The 22,603-nt window shown below is 43.6% G+C and overlaps 1 protein-coding gene and 1 long non-coding RNA gene across 3 annotated transcripts in view; one reads left to right on the top strand and one right to left on the bottom strand.

Annotated features, from left to right (window-relative positions):
• The window catches only part of SPOCK1 (SPARC (osteonectin), cwcv and kazal like domains proteoglycan 1), a 527,530-nt gene that overhangs the window by 373,047 nt on the left and 131,880 nt on the right, over positions 1 to 22,603 (top strand). For both annotated transcript variants that reach the window (XR_010121709.1, XM_055286154.2), the window contains exon 5: positions 21,011 to 21,137. Coding sequence is in view for 1 of the 2 variants with exons in the window: in XM_055286154.2 (XP_055142129.1) it covers positions 21,011 to 21,137 (127 nt within the window). In the remaining variant the exon portion in view is untranslated. The remainder of the gene's footprint in view (positions 1 to 21,010; positions 21,138 to 22,603) is intronic.
• On the bottom strand, positions 1,852 to 6,013 carry LOC129486358 (uncharacterized). Its single transcript, XR_008658936.2, has 2 exons — positions 4,567 to 6,013; positions 1,852 to 2,131 (listed from the first exon to the last, which is right to left on the bottom strand). It is a non-coding gene; the product is annotated as an uncharacterized lncRNA (long non-coding RNA).

The following is a 22,603-nucleotide window of genomic DNA, read 5'->3' on the forward strand; positions in this document are numbered from 1 at the left end:
GTCACACTCATCTTGTTCTGCCTTGTTTTCCCATTTTTCATTTAAGCCTTGCTTTCAGTGCCATCTGAAGATGGGGGTGAGTGGGGCAGGTTTACCTGGCAAGGTCAACCAGTGAGACTTCTACCTCCTGCCTGGCCTGGTAGTTTCTAGATGTGCCCTCAAGAACCAGAGCCTCTGCCCTGGGAGACTGTCATCTCCCCTCCAGGCTGCACTTGCTGAAGAAAAACAACAACAACAACAACAACAAAACGCTTCCAGAGGGGACAGTTCATATTTTCCATTGACCCCAAAGCACTGGATCACCATCTTTTTTTTGAGCCATGTTTTATCTGTAGGAGATGGAGAATGTTTTATGGCTGAATTCCCAGGATGTGCACATGCTCAGATGCTAACAAGTCAAGTGTCTGTAAAGCTGGGAATGGCAGGGCCAGGGATTGATTAGCAATGCCCTCCGATTTCCTACTTCCATTTCCAGTAAAATGGCATTAAGTGCACTGCCCTTCTCTGTGGTTCTGCCCAGAATGATGGGGCTGCAGTTGCTGTATTTATTGGTGTCCTTGCTTATTAAGGAATGTACATATTGGTGTATTTCCTGCATCGTATTTCAGTGGATTAGAAAGAGGAGGTTGAGGTAGGTGTGCCTATTTTGAATAGATAATTACTAGGTGTGATTTCCATTAGGGATCAGGTCTTGCTGGGCAGCACTCAGGTGTGAATTGCTAGAGCACATCTCTCCCTAAACATTGAGAAAATAACAAACCTGAGCCCTCCTGCAATTCACTGAAGATGTTAAGTTGCCCATCTTGAGTACAAAATTCCTAGCAAGTTCTGGAGATTTTTTTTTTTTTCTTGAGACAGAGTCTTGTTCTTTTGCCCAGGCTGGAGTGCAGTGGCACGATCTCTGCTCACTGCAAGCTCCACCTCCCTGGTTCACGCTATTCTCCTGCCTCAGCCTCCTGAGTAGCTGGGACTACAGGCACCTGCCACCATGCCCAGCTAATTTTTTATATTTTTTGGTAGAGACTGGGTTTCACCATGTTAGCCAGGATGGTCTCTATCTCCTGACCTCGTGATCCGCCCATCTTGGCCTCCCAAAGTACTGGGATTACAGGCATGAGCTACCACGCCCGGCCGGAGATATTTTTTAGTATTCAGGTAGACCAGAGCCTGTACGGCCTTCTCACAAAGATGTCGTCATCTTTTTTTATTTTTTTGAGATGGAGTCCCACTCTGTTGCCCAGGCTGGAGTGTAGTGGTGTGATCTCGGCTCACTGCAACTTCCACCTCCCGGGTTCAAGCGATTCTCCTGCCTCAGCCTCCCGAGTAGCTGGGACTACAGGCATGTGCCACCATGCCTAGCTAATTTTTGTATTCTTAGTAGAGGCGAGGTTTCACCATGTTAGCCAGGATGGTCTCAATCTCCTGACCTCGTGATCTGCCCATCTCAGCCTCGCACAGCACTGGGATTACAGGCGTGAGCCGCCACGCCCGGCTGATATAATCTTCTTTTATAAAAGTTATGAGATTGAACTTTCCCACTTTTACTTCATTTTAATTTTTCTTTAATCACTTTCCTTTTCCTTTGTTCTTAATAAATCTACTGTCACTTACTTGCTGTTCTGCCGAAACTCATCAAGATCCGAACCCAGAGGTTTTCAGTTTAGACATTTTATATGAGATTAATCCAACCAATGAACCGTGAAAGACATTCTTTATGGATATAAGCCACCATAGTAGGGCCCATCTGGGGCACTGACCATGTGGGTTCTGGGCCAGAAAATGGACTTAGGATGATTTAGATGGACATTCAAGGCTATCTTTAGAAGGACTTTTGTTTTAAATAGAGTGTTCTCAAGCTGATGTTCTGTCTTTAATGTTCCTCATGGAGAGAGGGCACAGAGGGACAGGAGAGATGAAAGTTAATTAGTTTGGGGACCTTGGCACCTTTCCAAGGCACTCTCTTAAATGAGGTTTTTCATGGGCATACATTGAACCCAATGTTGCTCTGTTGCAAGTAATGAGAAGTTCTCCTCTCAGCCTGCCTTGTCCATGATGCGTCCACAGCTGGAGGTACTGTGGTGTCATGCTTCCCAGTGAACTGCAAGTCCAGCTTCGGAATGGTGACATTGACCTGAAGGAAAGGAGGAGACCTGGCTCAAACTTTCCATCGCTGTGAGGAATTCCCAAGTAGACAGCAAAGTGACAAGGGGCCCTCTGGCCTGGAGCTAGATTCCTTCTCTTGGCAGGCACCAGGGGAGGCCATTTCTGAATATGGTGACAGTGATGAAATGCTTTAGAGCTTGAGTCCTTCCTATAGTTGCTTCAGCAGGACTAGCTCAGAAAACTGCTCATGTGCATGCTTTGGTGATGGTGGGTTATGGGTCATTAATTCAGATCCCACTAAGTTAGAGTTTGTGATAATTTCTTTATTCAACAAATACTTATGGGTGCCTTCCATTTGCCAGACACTGTGTTATATGTTTGGAGTTTTGTGATGAGTGGGCATAGTCTACCCATGTGGAGATTAAAGTCTATTGAAAGAGACAGATGAAAAAAATAAGTATCTAATAAACTGTGGTAAGATTAAGGGAGATAAGAATGGAGTGGTTTAAGAATCACTTTAGATTGGTTGAACAGTGAAAGCCTCTGCAGGGGGCAAAGGTAAAACTGCCTTTGTAAAGGTTATGACAGCGAGGGAAGTCTAGCATGGGTGACTCCATCTTGCCTCTAGCTTCATAGGCTGGCTGTCTTCACTCATTCCTGGACACAGGTCAAACCAACCATCGGAATAACTTAGTTGATAGTTAAACTTTGAAAGAAGGATTGGGGGGGGAAGAAAGGAGGGGAAGTTCCCTCTTTAAAATGATCCCTTTCCTTGCTCAGGGACCAAAACCACCTTTGTGAGTCTAATGAAGAGCCACAAGATTAGGATTATGGGAGGGATCTGAATTCGGCTAAAATGTAGGTGTAGCTAAACAATAACCAGCCATTGTCTACCAGCTTGCCTTTCTCTGATCCCTTGCTGCTCAGGAGTCATGTGACCAGAGGTAACAAGATTTGTGACTTTCCCTATTCTATCTATTGCTCCTATAGATAACATCACTACTGTAGAACCTAAGATTGATCTTTTGAGATATTTTCAGACCTGCACATCAAGCACCTGACTGACTCCACTTGGACCTGGGACTCACGACTCAACCAGTCCTATGGCCCCTACCCAGAGGAGGACTGAGTGCTGAGGACCCTTTTTCACAGCCCTATGATTTTATCCCCACCAATCAGTGGCACCCATTCCTTAGGCCCCTGCCCAATCAATTATCCATAAAATCCCTAGCCTCTGAATTCTCAGGGAGGCTGATTTGAGCAATAAAACTCCTGTCCGACCACTTGGCTAGCTCTGCATTAAACTCTTTTTCTACTGTAATATCACAGTCTCGCTGAATTGGTTTTCTCTGTGTAGTGGGCAAGAAGAACCTATCAGGCAATTACAAAGGTGTAGGTACCAGTAAGGCAGAGAGGAGAGGAAGTGTTCTCAGTGGAAGGAACAGCCTCTGCAAAGGCCCTGAGTCAGGGAAGAAGAGAAGGAGCTCGGTGTCCAAAAGAAAGTGAGAAAGGGGAGGCCTGTGCTGCAGGAAAGAGGTGACTGAGGGAGTATGGATACATGAGGCTGGAAAGAAAGGCAGGGCTAGATTCTGCAACACCTTGAAGACCATGAGGACATGTGCAGCTCTCAGACCAGGTATGAGGGGATGTTTTGTGTGGCTTTCAGTTGGAGAGTGATAGAATTGTGTGGTTTAGGGTGGACTGTATTTCCTTAAATTCTTGTTCTTTAAAGCAGACTTTTGTACCACATGAGAGAATCTAGAGGGTTCTGTGTGCATTAAAAATCCTAACGATATCCTCATTGAGCTTGTAGACTAGTAGAGGAGGTTAAGAATGTGAATGTGTATAATCTAATCTAGAAGATAGAAAATCCCGTGAAATAAAGTGGAAGCTCTAAGAAGGAAGCAAGCACTTCCAGCTGCAGTTGGGGTTGGGGGAGGGTTGAACTCAGATAAGGAGCATTACTTACTAGTGTTTATTAGTATTTACTAGTGTTTAAGAGCATATGAGGACACTGGCTCAGACTCATTGGGACATGCTTAATGTTGACACCTGTTAAATGGCACAGCTGGGGGACCAGGGCAGTGCTGCCCCAAACCCATCTTTTGTGTAAGAGCCACTCTGCCCTCAGGCTGCTTCCTGCACCAAATCTCTGTTTCCTTCTAAAATGATTACTTTAAACCCCACATTGTGGTATTTTTATAAGGAAAGCAGTGAGCTGAGTATCAGTACATAGTAGACACTCAATAAATTTAGTCTTTCATCTGAGCCTCTAATTCCTCAGGGAACCATCGGATGGGGGAACAATCCTTGCTAATCTCACAGAGGTTTTCAGGATCATATGTGCAAAGGGTCCTGTTATTTTTAATGTTCTGGGTGGTGTCAGTTGTTATCTTAGTCCATTTGGGTTGCTATAACACAATACTATAGACTGGGTGGCTTACAAACAAATTTATTTCTTACAGTTCTGGAGGCTTGAAAATCCAAGGTCAAGGTGCTGGCAGATTCTGTGTCTGGTGAGGACCTACTTCCTGTTTCATAGACAGCTGTCTTTTTGCTGTGTTTTCACGTGGCAGAAGCAACCAGGAATATCTATGGGGCCTCTTTTATGAGGTCACCAATTCCATTCATGAGGGCTCCACTTTCATGGCCTAATTACTTTCCCAAGGCTTCACCTCCAAATACCCTCACATTGGGGGTTAGGTTTCAACATAGTAATTTTGGGGAGACACAAACATTGTCCATAGCATTCTTCCTCTGACCCCCACTAAATTCATGTCCTTTTCATATGCAAAATACACTCATTCTATCTCATTAGCCATAAACGTCTTAATTCATTCTAACATCAGCTTTAAAGTCTTAAGTCCAAACTCTCATCTAAATATCATCTAAATCCAATAGGAATGAGATTCAAGATACTGTTCATCCTGAGGCAAATTGCTCTCCAGCTGTGAACCTGTGAAACCAACATGTTATGTGGTTCCAAAATATAATTGTGGGATAGGTAGGTATAGGATTCCCATCCCAAAAGGGAGAAATAGGAAAGAAGAAAGGGATAACAGGCCCCAAGTAAGTCAAAACTTCAAAAGGGCAAATAGTAATAAACCTTAACATTCAAGAATAATCTTTTGTGACTTGATATTCTGCCCTTCAGGCCCACTGGGTAGAGCTCCTCCCTTCCAGACCCACTGGGGTAGGGGTACTGCCTACCAGACCCACTGGAGTGAGAGTCTCACCTTCTAGACCCATTGAGATGGCTGTGTTGCCCCCATGGCTTTGCCTAGCAGGGTTTGGGCCCATAATGGCTCCAGGCAGCCCTGTCCCCCTGCAGTGTCTCTGGTTCTTGCAACCATAGCTCCCTTGGGCTGGAATCATACACTGGTAGCTCTGCTGGTATGGAGCTGCTGGAGTAGGTGGGCGTTGCCCTAATGGGATCTTTCTGTGGTGGCCTCATAGTACTCACTGTGGCTCTTGTACTCTGGGCCTGTGATGGGTAGAGCAGCCCTGATGATTTCTGAATTGCTCTTTCCTTGTCTTTGATGATAGTTCTTGGCTTTTGTTTAGGTCACTGACTAATCTCACCATTGTCTTGAATAGCGCCTGGCTTCTGTTGAGAAGGCTGACCCATACTAATCTCCTTTATACATTGTCACTTTACCATACCCTTGGCATTCTCTCTAGATCATGTTTTCTCATTCTTTACAATATGAATAGGCTGAGAACTTTCTAAATCCCTAAGTTCTGCCTCCCTGTTGATGAACAATCTCATCTTTGAGTCATTTTACTATAAGAAATCAGGAGGAGCCAGGCCACTTCTTGAACACTGTGCTTAGATATTTCCTCAGCCAAATATCCAGTTTAGTTATTTGCAAGTTCTACCTTCCACAGACACTAGGACATGAACACAATTCAGCCAAGTTTCTTATAACTTTCTAACAAAGGTGGCCTTTCCTCTAGTTTCTTTATTTTTTGAGATGGAGTTTCATTCTTGTTGCCCAGGCTGGTGTGATCTCAGCTCACTGCAGCCTCCGCCTCCTGGGTTCAAGTGATTCTCCTGCCTCAGCCTCCCAAGTAGCTTGGATTACAGGCATGCACCACCATGCCCGGCTAATTTTGTATTTTTAGTAGAGATGGAGTTTCTCCGTGTTGGTCAGGCTGGTCTTGAACTCCTGACCTCAGGTGATCCACCCGCTTCAGCCTCCCAAAGGGCTGGGATTATAGGTGTGAGCCACTGTGCCTGATCTCCTGTGGTTTCTAACAATATATTCCTCATTTATGTCTGAGTCCTCATCAGAATAGCCTTTGCTATCTTAATATGTTTGTGTTGCTATAAAGGAACACCTGAGGCTGGGTAATTTATAAAGAAAAGATATATATTTGGCTCATGGTTCTGCAGGCTGTACAAGAAGCATGGTGCAGCATCTGCTTCTGCTGAGGACTTCAGGAAGCATCCACTCATGGTGGAAGGCAAAGGGGAGCAGCATCACATGGCAAGAGTGAAAGCAAGAGAGAAAGAGGAGGGAGGTCCCAGGTTCTTTTTAACAATTATTTCTTATGGACACGAAAAGAGCAAGAACTCAACACTCAATCATTACAGTGAGAATGGCACCCAGCCAGCCATTCATGAGGGATTTGCTCCATGACCCAAACACCTTACATTAGGCTCCACCTGCAACACTGGGGATCAAACTTGAGATTTGGAGGGTACAGATATTCCAACTATATTACTATCCAATTTCTACCAATATTCTGTTCAGGATTACTTAGGTATTCTCTAAGGCGATCAAAGCTTTCTCTGCAGCTCTCTCCTTTTCTTTCTGGGCACTCACCAGAATAGCCATAAAGATCCTTTCATGACAATCTAGGCTCTTTCCAGCATGCACATTCAGACTCTTCCAGCCTCTGTCCATTGCCCTGTTTCTTTTTTATTATTATTATACTTTAGGTTTTAGGGTACATGTGCACAATGTGCAGGTTTGTTACATACGTATCCATGTGCCGTGTTGGTTTGCTGCACCCATTAACTTGTCATTTAGCATTAGGTATATCTCCCAATGCTGTCCCTCCCCCCTCCCCCCAACCCACAACAGTCCCCGGAGTGTGATGTTCCCCTTCCTGTGTCCATGAGTTCTCATTGTTCAATTCCCACCTATGAGTGAGAACATGCGGTGTTTGGTTTTTTGTCCTTGCGATAGTTTACCAAGAATGATGTTTTCCAGTTTCATCCATGTCCCTACAAAGGACATGAACTCATCATTTTTATGGCTGCATAGTATTCCATGGTGTACATGTGCCACATTTTCTTAATCCAGTCTATCGTTGTTGGACATTTGGGTTGGTTCCAAGTCTTTGCTATTGTGAATAGTGCCCCAATAAACATACATGTGCATGTGTCTTTATAGCAGCATGATTTATAGTCCTTTGGGTATATACCCAGTAATGGGATGGCTGGGTCAAATGGTATTTCTAGTTCTAGATCCCTGACGAATTGCCACACTGACTTCCACAATGAAGGACATGAACAGACACTTCTCAAAAGAAGACATTTATGCAGCCAAAAAATACATGTAAAAATGCTCATCATCACTGGCCATCAGAGAAATGCAAATCAAAACCACAGGGAGATACCATCTCACACCAGTTAGAATGGCGATCATTAAAAAGTCAGGAAACAACAGGTGCTGGAGAGGATGTGGAGAAATAGGAACACTTTTACACTGTTGGTGGGACTGTAAACTAGTTCAACCATGGTGGAAGTCATTGCCCTGTTTCAAAGCTGCTTTTACATTTTTAGGTACTTGTCACTGCAGCACCCCACTTCTCAGTACCAATTTTCCATCTTATGGTGTTTGGGGCTGCTATGCAAAAATACCATAAACTGGCTGATAAACAACAGAAATGTATTTCTCATAGTTCTGAAGGCTAGGAAGTTCCAGGTCAAGGTATTGGCAGACTCTGTGTCTGGTGAGTCCCTTTTCACTAGGACATTTTTTCACTGTGTCCTCACATTGTGGGAACAGCTAGCCAGATCTCTGTGGTCTCTTTTATAAGGGCACTAATCCCTTTTGAGAGTGAATTAATGACCTAATTACCCCTGCCAAAGGCCCCACCTCCTAATACCATCAACTTAGGGGTTAGGATTTTGATATATGGATTTTTGGGGAGACACAAACATTTGATCTACAGCAGTTGTTTCTTTCTCTACTGGCTGAATGAACACTCCACTGCTTGTTTTGCTCTTACCACTCACTTGCAATGCCCAGATTCCCTCTGGAGTGTCAGCCGTAGGTGGGCATGACTAGTTCACTCTTGTATCCCTTGTGCCTAGCTCAGGCCTTGGCACACTGCAAGTGTTCATGGCATGTTTAATGGATGAATGAATCAGTTAAATCAAGAAAGGAGCTGGGGGTACAGGGCCAAGCTGGTGCACTTAATGGAAGCTGTGTTAGGTCAGCCGAGTTGCAAAGTGATGCTTACATTAAGAGTTAGGGCTCTTAATACCATGAGGGAAGTGACTATATCCCATTTCCTTTTGTTTGCTTGCATAGAACCTACCACATTCCTGGATACACAGAAAATACTCAGAATGTGTCTATGAAACTCCTCAGGGAAACTGGAGGTAATGTGTCAATCTGCTGTGAAAGCGGCCCTGTTCTTGAGAAAGAGCAACATAACTAGACTCTGCACCCTGCCCGACCTGGTAGCCTGCTTATTTAGGGCCTTGTCTCTTTGCCTTCCTCTCTCTGTGCTAAGTGACTACACACATCTAAAGTCAGCTCTCCTCTGCAGCTGCAGGCTTGGCCTTGGTGGTGACAGGATGTCATCCATCCCAGTGGCCCCAGGAGTCTCTCAGACCTGCAGTTCTGTGTTCTTCAGAGTGCTGCAGAATGGCCTTGGATCTGCCTTAAGGAAGTAAAAAAGGAGAGAGACAGGTGTTGAGTGTGCACACTGCTGACTGTCTCGATGAGGGCCTGCATGGCTCTTCACTGGTCCTGAGCCCCGAGGCTCTTCCATGCCTGGCCTAGGTTTATCCTTAAGGACTGCCTCAGCCATGAGGCTTGTAGGCTCCAGAATCTCTTCTCTCTAAGGTCTGATTCCTCTCTCCTTGGTCCACAGGATCCACCCACGTTGCCCTTCAGAATAGGAGGCAACAGGGCTGCCTGAGGCCTGTGTTGCCCACTCAGCCAGAAATAAGCCTGGGGAGGCAGCAGGCAGTATCTTCATGGGTTCACTTTATGTCCTGGGGAGAAGCACGGAGAAGAGGGGCTGAGTGGTGAGCTGCTCAACCCTGAGAGGGGCTCAGGCCTGCAGCTGCTGCTCTCTGCCATGTGGGAGCCTAGGATACACCTGCAAACTAATTGAAATATGTGATTTCCTGCCAGTCTACCTGGTCTCCAACTTGAGCAGTTCCTCCTTGCACCATTTTCTTCGCCTTGTGATATGTGGGAAAGTTGGCTTGTTGCTCTTTATGGCTCTGTGATTACCTACAGTTCTTTGGTGGTGGTTCCAAATCCTTTGCATCAGAGCGGTTCTCAGAGCAATACCTGGTAGAAATAGGCAGAGCAGAGGCTTGGGGTCATGAAGTCATGCTCCTTCAGGGTGCTGGCATTGGGGGTACAAATTGGTGCAACATTTCTGGTGGGTATTTTGACCCCGTTGATTCTTTGATTGCATTTTGGTGGATCTATCTCATGGAAGTAAATAGACATTCACATACAGGTTTATATACAGGGATGTTCAGTGTGATTCAGGATGTTCAGTGATGACAAGGTTAAATAAATGGAAACATCCCCTTCCTCTAGGTGGTTTCTGCTTGAACTCTTGCAGTATTGCAAGCCTCCCTACCAACTTTCTGAAGTAGCTTTCCTGTGTGGACAGCTCTTATGTGATGTTTGAGTTATCTTCCTTAGGTTGAGTCAAAAGGCTTTTTCTTGATAACTTCAACACGGTCTAGGTAGAATAGGTTCTGTCTGGTTCTGCTGTGGAATAGCATTGGGACACACTGGCTTACTACTCCCTGTGCTGACACAATTTTGAGCATCTTGTCTCTACAAGAGGGGCAGTTGAGTACCAAATGTATTGCCCAAAGTGGCCAGTGATAAACAGCTGTGTATGAGTGGCTGGGAACACAGGGCAAATGTGTGGAGGTGGAGGCTATCTGAGACCTTCTTAAGAGGGCTGCTGCTTGAGCTCATTTTTGGGAAGGGATGGGGCATACCGGCAGAAGACAAGTGCTGGAGAAAACACAAGGCCTGGGGAGCTAGCCAGAGTTCTTGACTACCAATCTAGAAAATGTCCTACCAGTCAGGGCCACATAGGAGAGAAGGAGCTTCTCTGGGGCTCCGTCTTCTCTCCTCCAACACTGACTGTGAAGAAACTTCTGGAGCAGGGGATAAGTAATGATGCAGATCTGGCTGTACCAGCCTCTTGTAGCACTTTTGTGAATGACCCGCCATTAATGTCTAATGGGGAATGGTGTTCAGCCTAAGCTCCTCAAATGCCATGTCTCAATCAGGATCTAGCCTGTCTCTGTGTCTGTCCTGGCATCATGTCCCCGAAGCCACTTCTGCTTCATTTTACTGACTTGCTCCTTCTTAATGGAGATCACACCCAGCCCTCCCAGAACAGGGGGCTTTGCTGCTGGTGACCAGAAAACAATTATAGGTGTTTTCTCTCCCATGGGCACATCCCATGATAATTAATTGCCCTCAAGGAATGTAAGCAAATGTTTTCCAAGATTAGAACGGTGAAGCTGATGGTGGAATTACATGTGCTTGTGCCAGCCTTTGTATGCACACCTGAGCCTACAATTAGCTGGAATCTGTGCTTTCCCTACTGCTCTGGCTCCTCCTGTGAAGAAGCAGGATTATGAATGCTCAGGAAGGAGATACCAAATGAAGTTCTCAGCCCTGGGTTTGCTTGATGAGTATTTGCTTTTTTCCAATTAGTGTGTCCATTGCTAAAGATTTCCTCTCAGGGATAGAGATGGACCACTCTTTACTGGGCCAATGAAAAAAGTAAAGTAGCAAAACAATAAATCAAACCAAAATGCCAAAGGTCAGTGGACAAAAGGAACAATTTCTTTTCTGACCCTGTTAGTAAGAAATGGATTTTTAAAACAGAGTACATCACTAACTCTTATCCTAAGGGAATAAAAAAAGCTCAACTGTTCGTTTACATTTCCCTAATAGCTTGCAATTACACTGCTGCTTAGCACTTTTCCTTAGCAAAGCAGAATTTTAGTCAGAGCCTGAGAGTGCCTGTGTGTGTGTGTGTGTGTGTGTGTGTGTGTGTGTGTGTAAACTGCTTTTGCATGCAGGCCCCAGGGGCCTTGCTTGTTCAACAACTGAACTTTGAGGTAAAACCCCACTAGTGTCTGCCTTACAGATACCCTTAGTGTTACTGGCTGTGCTCTGTCACTCTCTTAATGGAAAGCGCAGACTGCAGTTTCATACCAGTTAGTAGACTTTACATGGTCACATCATCCTGTTAGTCTTCATGATCTGGTCAGGAAACACGGAGGATATTGTGAGTTTATGTGAGTTTAATTCTGGAAGTAGGTTTGACGAGTATCCTTGGACATCATATATATATATATATAAAATCATATATATATATAAAATCATATATAATTCATTATATAATAACATAGTATTATATATGACATATAATAACATATACTAATAATTATATATAATTATATATTATATATTTGAAACCAAATATTTATAAAATATAATAATAGGAATAATAAGGATACTATTAATAGGGATAATAAGGATATTAGTATCCTTATTTTATATATGTGTATAAAATACATACACACACACTTATATGATATCCAGGAATACTGGTATCCCTGTTTTATAAATATATATATGAAACCAAATATATAATACATAATTATATATATTATATATAATTAATGTCACTATATGTAATATAGAATGTTCTATGTAATATATAATATATAATAATACATACTATATATTTAAATATATTATATATAAATTTGGTTTCACTTATAGGGAAACGTTGATTCAAGTAATGTTCCAAAATGTGTGAACCACCAGAGATATGGATTGTGATCTGGCAAGTTCATTTTCTTCTTACTGTTTTCCCATTGGCCACATAATTTGCTCCTGGCATATTTACATATAGCCTGGCTCGTGGGATTCCTGAAATTAATAGCAAATGTCTTGCCACATAAATATTTTGTTGGAAAAGTTATCAGTCTGTGGATCTTTAATGTCTCAAAATAAGAATAAGAGCAAAAATAGTTAAGGTAACATCTTTTCTGAATAAATTTAGCTGTTCAGAGAAATTAAATATGATCATTATGTTTAATAATCATCCCATTTAATGTATGTTATGGGACGTACATTTAATGCAGTGCTAGCAGTATCTTTGAATTTGTTGCCCAATTTCTGGCACATTCTAGGTAATTAATAAGTGTTTGTCGAAAAAGTAAAGACTGTAGAATCATAACACATTTGGAATGTTTATACCTTCAGCTTTGATAGCTTAGCTTAAATAGGCCCTCAAAATAGTAACGTGGAAATTTAATTCAGGTAGGATTGATCTCACCTCTTCATCTCCACTGAACTTTTGAGGACTGGTCAGGAAGATTTTATCTAGGTGAACTCCTTTCTTCAGCCCCCTTCCTGCACTTGGGAGATCTTTCTCTGATTGTGACAACTTTGGTTTCTTTAAGCATTGCTATAGAAATGCGAGACTGGCCGGCAGGTATGAGTCTAGCAGCACGTATTTCTTTAGAAATTTTGAAAATGCATTTCCTTTTTAGATTTTGAACAATTTAGATCAGCGATACATGGTCATAAGAGAATTGAGCAATAGAAAGGCATATAGAGTAACAAAGCAGCAGTTCTGTTTCATGTCCTCAATCCTACTTTTCTTGAGGGTGTGTTACACATTTGGTGTGTGCCTCTTTACTCATTTTCAATTTATTTGCACCTACACATAAAGTGTTTTTGGAAATTCTCATTTGAGGCTGTTCAATCCTCTCATCTATGAAGAATAGATTCTCCTCAGCTGCCTTGGCCATTATGCAGTCCAGGTGAGAGGTACATCATGGAGTTCCAAGTTGAAATGAACCACAGTCTAGAGTTCGACATTCGGGTACACCAGAGAGATGTTCATGCTTTTGGAATTGCATGCATACCAGACACGTATCCTTCTGGTGGGCCTGATTCTGCTCTAAGACTTTTTAAATATGCACTTTTCCTAGGAGTTTTGAAGGTGCTTGAGAAACCTGGCTTGGGGCTGGTTTGGAAAGCGTGCCCTGGGATCATGGCTCTCTACTTCTTCTGGGGCCTGCTTGTCTCTCCTGATACGAGCAAGTCTTGACCTGAATGTGTGGTGACCCTGGCTCTCGTTATCTGGGCCAAGCAAGATGGGGTGAAGCACATAAAGGTGCTGGTATTCCTGTGGTTGACCTCCCAGCTTGAATCAATGGATGCCCTCCACCCTGATGCTGAGGGCTCATCTTGTGGGTAGGGGTCCTTCCCATCGCCCCAAGTCTGGTTTCCCATGAAATCTCCCAAACTCACCCCCTCCCTAACAGATTCTCTTGCCCTTCCTTGACTTCTCCCTCTTGGGAATGTTGAGAGGAGGAGATGGACAGATCAAATAAAGGGCTTGAAACAATGCCTGGTACGTTTTAGGACCTGGACACATGTTATGTGAGCTATTATGGGTAGTAGTAACAGCAGTAGTAGCAGCAGCGGCATAATAAGGCCTCAGTAAATGTTTAGCTGCTGTTATTGTTATTATTACATATTAGTCCTTTTAAATTTCAGCTTCTGTAAACAGCAAGTCTTTTGCACCATTGTGTGCCCAGTAGCGCGTGGGACACCCTCAGGCACATAGCAGTCACTCTCTTCAGTTCTCTTTGCCTTGTTAGGAAAACTGGACTCTTTGGATATGATCTCACGTCTGGGATCTTCTTCATTTGGAACAGGAGGGAGACATGTGAGCCCACATAGCCCACAATGGAAAATCTCTCTCGTGGGAGTCTCTTTCATAAGAGCTGCTTTTGTAAATGACACAGGCCATTATGCTCTTCCTGTGTAATTTTATGACTTAGTATAATGACTCAAATAACCCTAACAACAGAGGAATTATAGCATCATTTTACATGACAGATTATTTCAATGGTTAACATGTTTTTCATTTCAATTAACATTCATTATTTTGTCTCTGGTTCAAAATAGCCACTATGTTAACTATCTGCTTTAGAAGCAATTAGTTTTGATTTGGCAAACAAATTCAATATTATTTTTGAATAGGCAATTTGATAGTAACATGAAAGTAAAATGCATGTAATCCTTCGAAACAATCTGGTGGGTTTGTTCATCCCTTTGAGCTGACAGGTCTCTGTCTTAGAGATGTGATAAGAGAACAAAGATAGGACAGAAAAGAAGGTCCAGTTACTAGGACTGGTTATGTATGCCTCAATTTTTGCATCGGTAAAATGGGGTTATTAATAGCATTTACCCTCAGAGTAGTTGCTATGCGTGAGGAATCAAGGAGATGTGTTCAGGGCAATTAGACCGGCATTTAGTAGCCACACGAAACAAGTGGAGTGCTGCTGCTGGTCTTCATTATCTGGAATTGCTTTACTCCTTCAGCAGCTATTCATATGCAGAGCAAAAACAGTTTTATCTAAAGTTATACAAACATGGTAGATGGTAGAATGTACTGAGTAAAATAAATGGCCCTCCTTCAGTGACTGAAAGAAAAAGTCAGCAATTCTACACATTTTTAGAAGCTACTTTCCCCATTATTAAAATATTTTTGACACAGATTGTTGAATTTCATTCAGCAGGATTATGTCAGGAAATTTACACCTGTACATGTATTTATTGCTAAAAAAAAATTACTCTGTCTTGCCACCTGCTTGCTGTGGGCCCTGGCTGTGGCCCCATTATGCCATGGTCAAGTGAAATGCTGGGTCACACTGATGTCATCAAGGACTCCCTTGGTGTCCTCTGTGGGGGAGGTAACAGGGCATGGGTTGGTGAGGGTGGGGATATCTTAGTGGGGTCCAGTCTAAAGCAAGAGTGGGAATCACTGACGTGTGGAGTTGAAGGTTAAGGTTGACATTCCCAGGAACCAGGACAGGAGCACGTTGAAGAGAGGGGTTATGACCTGGGCAGTCCACCTTGCTTGTAGCTGTTGCCATCTTAAAAGAGTGTGCTTATAGTCCCGTCAGCCACTCACGGAGAGTTGTTCTTGTAAGTAAGATGAATGTGAATAGATTCGTTTCAATAGTATATTTTATAAAAATCCTCTGAGTGGGGTTCCAAAGAATTGGTTATAGCAAAGTGAGTCTTCAATTCGACAATATCAACATGTGATTCTGGGCAGTACTGTTAACTCGTTAGAAGATCCAAATGTTATGTTAATTGAGTACTACCCAATAATGTTGGATGACAGTTCCCAGTGTTTGAATTTTTGCTCTAGGCTGCATGTCTTTATAAATACTACTAAACTTAATATTTCTTGCTTATTTAAAGAAACACATAAAATATTGTGAGAAATATAGAAAAACATTATTTCAGTATTCTGATTTATCATTCCTGAATCCTGAAGATTAATATCTGCTGACAATTTGGAACCACATCATCAGAGGCCCTCATGCAGCTTTGGAAACTGTCTGACTTCTAGAGTGTGGGAATCCTTAGCCCGCTGATGCACAGGGGAGCTCCCTCCACCCACTTCTCAGTTGTTTCTAGAGTTTTGTGGGGTTTTTTGCTAAATTTTTTTTTCATAGTCTGAATTAGGATTTCTGGAAACAAGAGCCTTTTGAATTCTTGTTGCTTAAAACAACACATCATTTTTGTTTTCATCATAGTGCTAACATTTTCCAGAAATAAAAGGAGAAAGTTCTAAAGGTTCAAATTAATATGTTCACTTATTGACTGAGTAGGATCATGTGCCAAGTGTTCCCCTATTTCTAAGTACCAGAAGCACACACATGATTAAGGCCCAGTCACCTCCCTTAAGGAGTACACAGTATATTGAGGAAGATAGACACAAAAAGAACTTTCACATTGTAGTGAATGCCACAGTTGGGACTGAACAGGTTATAACATTGGAATAAAAATGTCATGGTTAACTACTTGGGATGAAGTTTACAGGGTCAGCAAGACTTCACAGAAAGCAATGGATTTGAAGCTTGAACAAGGAATAGACATTGTTATGCAGACGGAAAATAATTGTCCAATCCTATAGACTTGAATCTGCATGACATGTGGAAGAGACACTTAAGTGGTAGATATGGCTGGCTGGAGGTAGAACTTAATAGGACGGCATGGTAGGGAAAACTGGTGTGAGCAGGAAGAGGGAGGTGTCCAGCATGGGCTTCCCAGTGCCCCATGTCCTGTTGGAATAATAATAACCTCTTAACCTTTTGTCAAGTTAAATCAAGGTGCTTGCTTGGAAATTAGTCGGAGAACCCAACCAGAAGTGGTCACTAGGCTATGGTGGAGTTGGAGTACAGCCTGACTGCCTTTGGAGGGACCTAGGAGGCTTCCTGGGGAACTGATATTTTAGCCAAGCCACAGAGAAAGGTGAATGGAGGGGAGAAATGTGGGTCAAGGAAAACCCACGTGATGGCACATGGGAAAGAGCTGGCTCTGGTAAACGGCTGAGAGTGGCTGGAGCAAAAATTGGTGTTGGTCGTGGTCAGTGTGCATGTGTGTGTTGGGGAGGGGAGCAGGTAGACAGGGAGTCTGTGAAGGTAGGCTGGGACAGTTTAATTCTCAAGCTTGGAGTGAAGACTATGCCCTAGGAGGTAGGGAGAAGATAGAAGTGGTTCTTTTTGTGTTTTTTTGTTTTGTTTTTTTTTTTTTGTTTTTTTTTTTTTTTTTTTTTTTTTGAGACAGAGTTTTGTTCTTGTTGCCCAGGCTGGAGTGCAGTGATATGATCTCGGCTCACTGCAACCTCCGCCTGCTGGGTTCAAGTGATTCTCCTGCCTCAGCCTCCTAAGTAGCTGGGATTACAGGTGCCTGCTGCCACACCTAGCTAATTTTTTGTATTTTTAATAGAGACAGGGTTTCACTATGTTGGCCACGCTGGTCTCGAACTCCTGACCTCAGGTGATCCACCCGCCTCAGCCTCCCAAAGTGCTGGGATGTTAGGCGTGAGCCATCACGCCCAGCTGAAGACAGAGGTTTTAAGCAGGAGAATCACATGATCAGATTTGTACCTAAAAATCATTCCTCTGCTTCACAAACATAATTCTGGGAATTTGAGTATACTTTTTAAAAAAAGATGGAGAATATACAGTTGAACAAAAAGGAATAAGAAATGCCAGTGATCTGTTGATTATCTGTCTTCTTGCTATTTTGGAGGGCTTGAGGGTTGGGATTTTGTGTGTGGTGCCATCAGCCTGCAGGAAATGTGGCTGCCCCTTGGGACCAGCTGGGCTGGGGTGGATTTAGGGCTTGCTGGCCAATGAGAGAAGGCTGACAGAACCTGCTCTCAGACTAAATTGTTGTGTCACCCCAGTTGACAAATATCTGTGACATTGGAAATATCTCGAGTTAAAAATCTTAGTCCCTTGCCTTGACTGGGTTAGTTAGTTTTTATGATTTGCACTGAATTGTGGGGATTAAAATATACAATAGCCAGGGAAGTTATGCTTCCTTGGGCTCACATATACTTGTACATAACTTTACATACTTGGCCTCTGGAAAGAGACTTCAGAATCATGTGCCATCTCCACTAGAGTCCTACCTTGTGGAGGTAAGCAACAGCTGAGTTTGCCCCCATCTAACAGGTATTCTTGTTTCATTAGAATTGAGAGCATTCAGAATGGCTTGGCCTTTGTGCCCAGAGCCCCCAAGGTGTCCTAGGAGAAGTCAAAGGTGGTTTTACCTAGGCATAATTCATAACCACCTGATATCAAGTATGTCCAGCTTGCTCCTCTGCAGGTATAGAGCCAGGAACAATGTTTCAAAGGACTATTTATAAAACTGAAGGTTGGTAATGAAAGTACAGATGCCAAAACGGGATGAAAATAGTCCCAGATTGATGCTGGTTTCCTGAAAAACTTCCGTTCAACAAATTTAGATGATGTAACTTCGCCATATTTCTCGGTGACACTGGGGAAGTCACTTCCTCTCTGTGTCTCCGGTTTCTCACCTAGAAAATAAAGTTGTTGAAGTAGAGTAGTTTTAAGGTGTTTTCTTGTTCTGACATTCTGTGATTTTGTGATTAACTGCTAAGATACCACTGCAGTGGTCAACACCTAGGGACCCCCCCGACCCCCTGTCACCCTACAGGGATACCTTTAGCATCCAGGATGCACCAGGCCCTCTGATAGGCACCAATCAGCCTCACCTCGTTGTTTCCCTTTAATGAACTTACTTTAATGGTGAAGTTCAGGTCCAGTGATAGAGATGATTTGTCATTAACTGGTGATTGATAGCTGGTTCCATCTTTTCTTCAAAGCCATTGGTTCAGTGTTTACGTCTCCCTCCCCTGACTTTGGCTAAGCTCCCTCAGGCTTTTTTCCTCTAGGGCATCATTGTACATGGTTATGTCTGCTCCAGCAAAGCTGCCCACTCTTTGGACTTTATAGCCCCTTTCTGGGAACTCATAACAAGAATTGCTTCAGCTGTAGACATGCACACTGGGGACTGACCCAGGAGCAGGGCTGCTAGATGCCAGAACTACTTCCTGCATTTGCTGATTAATTATCAGTGTCAGACAATCTGCTGTGTGAATGATGATAAATATCTAGTGTTCTGCTGAAGGAATCACATACCCTAAGATTAACCCCATGCTGAGAGCCCGCTCTTTCACCACAAGGAGTCCCATCCACCATCCCTTTACCAGTAGCCTAGAACAAATCCTGCAAGAGTACTGTATGTTTGATGAAGGATAATAGGAGACCTCATGCCCATGTAATTTATAAATGCAAATAATAGACTTTAAAAAATCCCAGAGGGCAAAGCCAAGGTGAGCAGCAGCTGTGAAAGCAGTGAAGTGTTGGAGAGAAGACCCCAAATGACACACATATGGGTGCCCTCAAAGAATTTTCAAGCTGGTAATCTAGGTTGGGCTGAGATGGGCTAAAGAAGAGAGACACATCCCTGGACACTCTCTACAGCTGCGTGCATGCCATCCCAAATCTAGCTACTGATCAGCTCCATGACTTTAGGCAAGACTCTGGCTCTCATTGAGTTTCAGTTTTCCCCACTAGTAAGACAAGCAAGTTGAACAAGCAAGGTGATTTCAAGGGACACTCATAAAACTTTCTTCTCTGGTCCTGTTGTTAGACAGGCTCAGCCCTGTGGCCTGCCCAGCCTAGGATCTCTGAGGGCCCCACGTGCTGTGCTGTGGGTACCTGTTGATCCTCTCTGATGTCACCCTCAAAGGTTCTTCCCCAAACAGACCTTTTTCCTCCTACTGCCTCCCCCAAATTGCTAGAGTCGGATGGAGGTAGAATAAGAACCAAATTAATGGTGCTCTTGGCTTTATGCATCTTTCTTTCTTGCTCACTTTCCTTCATTTGGAAAAGGGTAGGTTACCCTAGATACCAAACCTGAATTCCTGAGGACTGGAGATTCATTCCACACCTGGTAGAAAATATTTCCTTCTTCTGCTTCCATGAATTATTTTGAAAATTAAATGCTGTTCCAAGCCTGGGGACTGAGGATTAATCACATTTCTGTGGTTATGGTAATTTCATCCTCCATACCCCCACCTGTGGGGGCAAGTAATAATTGTAATAATGGCTACCATTTTTACTGCTTCCTATTTTGCAGGCACTCTGCTGAGTACTTCAGATACATCAGCTCATTTAATCTTCATAATATCCACTTGAAGTCAATTCTATTTTCCTCCATTTTACTAATGAAGAAACCGAGATTTGTACCATTAAATACCTTGCCAAGGTCGCACTGTGAGTGAATGACAGAGCTGAGATTTGAACTGGTACTTTCTGACTCCAGAGCCCAAGCACTAATCATCATGCAGGAAGGCCAGTGCCAAACATTTCAAAGGCACAGTAATTGCCTGATTGATGGGCTATCCAGAAACGGGTATCCTTCAACCAGAACTCAGCCCCAGGGCCCTGGGAGTCACTGCAAGTGGTTTGCTTGGAGAACAGCTTCGGCTAAGAGAGGAAGGGTGGCAGTAACTGCAGGCCTGTATTTCAGTGGTTTATGATATAGTGATGGGGTTCCTTTCGTGGACATAAGCCATCCTAATAGCGCCACTTATCATTATGACAAAGGTTAGAATGGGGGGAAACTTGAGCTGGAGTGAAAGAGTAGAATTCTGATTATTTTAACAGTTGAAAGTGACATCACCTCAGAGCCTCTATCAAATGGCAGATTGGAAGCTGGACTGAAATTACTTTAAAATATATCCAGAGATAGTTTTCTACAGCTGTGATAAAGTCTTTCAGTTGTGTTCAGAAGTGTGCTTTTGTCTGAAGCACTCATTGAGTTGCCTGTGCATCCTCCACACAAAAGGCTGCCTGTGAGCCCCAGGAGAGTCTCAGACTTTGGGGTGCTGTTCTTTGGGCACCCGTGATATGCCACATATGGTATTGGGGCTGATTAAGCCATATTCCCTCACTGTTTTTTTTTTTTTCTGTGTGTTGTAAAAATCTTCCCATGTCAGTAGTCATGTTTTCAATGGCTACATTGTTTTCCTCAGTCCATCTGGTTTGTTGAATCTCTGCTTCTGGGACAAAATCCTCTGCTTCCTGTCGATGAGTTGGAACAAATGGAAGTGCTGGCTAAGGCCCTCAGGATCCCTTGGCCTGGTTGGATAGTCCTTTATTTGGCCTTTTATTCTGGGAACTTAGAGGAAAGACCCATAGGGTCTGGAGCTTCAACTAATTTGTCCCCTTTTTTCTCATCTTCAGGCAAAAGAAGGGGAATGTGGCCCACAAACACTGGGTTGGACCTTCGAATTTGGTCAAGTGCAAGCCCTGTCCCATGGCACAGTCAGCCATGGTCTGCGGCTCGGATGGCCACTCCTACACGTCCAAGGTTGGTTTTCTTGTCTTTTTGTGTTATCAAAAATACTTCATGTCGGCTTGTTCTAACACGTCTCTATGCCAAAACTGGGGTTTGGGAAGCGTGGTGGGCTCCAGGCCTTGCCGTTGAGAAGCTGCTGCATTAGCAGACTCAGAGATGTTCTCTGGCCATGGAGACAAGCAAAATAAAAATATTCTATCCCGTGTAAACGGGCTGGTTGGAGGGTAGGAAGAAGGGATGGTTCTGAGAGTGGCGTGTGATCCTGAAGTTAATCTAGACGAGCTTCCTGGAGAAGGTGGGATAGCCAGCTGTTCAAAAGAGGCAAGTCATATAGCTCAACTGATGGGGAGCAAACCAGTAAGGGGGGCTCGGGATGCTGCCTTGTGCCAGTGCAATGGAAGGAAGGGGTGTGATGTCAGTGCACACCTAATCCACACTTACTGCACATCTAGAATGCATCTGGCCCTGCACAGGCCCCAAATAAGGCACTGTTCTTTTCTGGGGTATGCCTCAGGGATTCACAGATGAATGGGGGTAGGGACAAGTGTGTGACAGGTCATTTTAACTCAAACCGTCAAAAAGAAAATCGTTTCATAGAAAAAGGGGCTGGGATAAAATATGTCTATTTATATTTATTGGAGGGATGAGGAAAGGCTTTGTTTCTATTGGAAGGATGAGGAAAAGCCTCTTCTAGAGGGGCATTTCACCTAAGCTCTAATAATAGGATTTACAGGCAGGGAGGCAGGGGTTATGGAAGTAGAGAAAGGAGGTGATAATTTGTTCTTGGAACTCTCCTTGGGTGAAGTATGGCCATTTGTAATTGAGAATGGGTACGTTTCACCAGGATAATGAACTAAAGGGAAACCGTAGAATTGATGGGAGTTTGCTTCTTCATTTTCATATCCAGCAACCATCCCCTGAGGGTCTAACATTGCTAGACACAAAGGAGCCAGCATATGGGTGCGTGTTTCAGGGTTTTCTATAAGACATGGTAGGTGGGAGTAGAGCTCTTGCCCTCCCCATCTCCTCCAGCCAGAGCTACACCATTTTCATCTATCTTCCTGTTTTTCTGTGTAAGGTTTAACTTGCAGAGTGGAGCCCATGACTAAAGAGTTACTGTACGGGACATCGTGGTGACTCCTGGCCACACTACCACATGGTTCTTGGGCCTTTCTGCTGGGACCTCCTCCTTGTCATGCTCCCACTGCACAGACAATTGGCGACTTCTGTTCTCTGTGATCCCCTCACCACCTTGACCCTCACACCATGGAGATGTCACAGGCTCACGATGATCCTCACTGCTTGCTATCCTCAGAGACTTATCAGGGTTATTTAGAGGCTGTGGCCACTTTTCCCTACCAATTTTGTGATGCATGGGTCATATATCCTTATGATTTTGTCCACTAATAGTTGAGGCGGGCAGATCACTAGGTCAGGAGATCGAGACCACGGTGAAACCCTGTCTCTACTAAAAAATA

Source organism: Symphalangus syndactylus, chromosome 7 (assembly GCF_028878055.3).
Source record: "Symphalangus syndactylus isolate Jambi chromosome 7, NHGRI_mSymSyn1-v2.1_pri, whole genome shotgun sequence".
NCBI classification, from domain to species: domain Eukaryota; kingdom Metazoa; phylum Chordata; class Mammalia; order Primates; family Hylobatidae; genus Symphalangus; species Symphalangus syndactylus.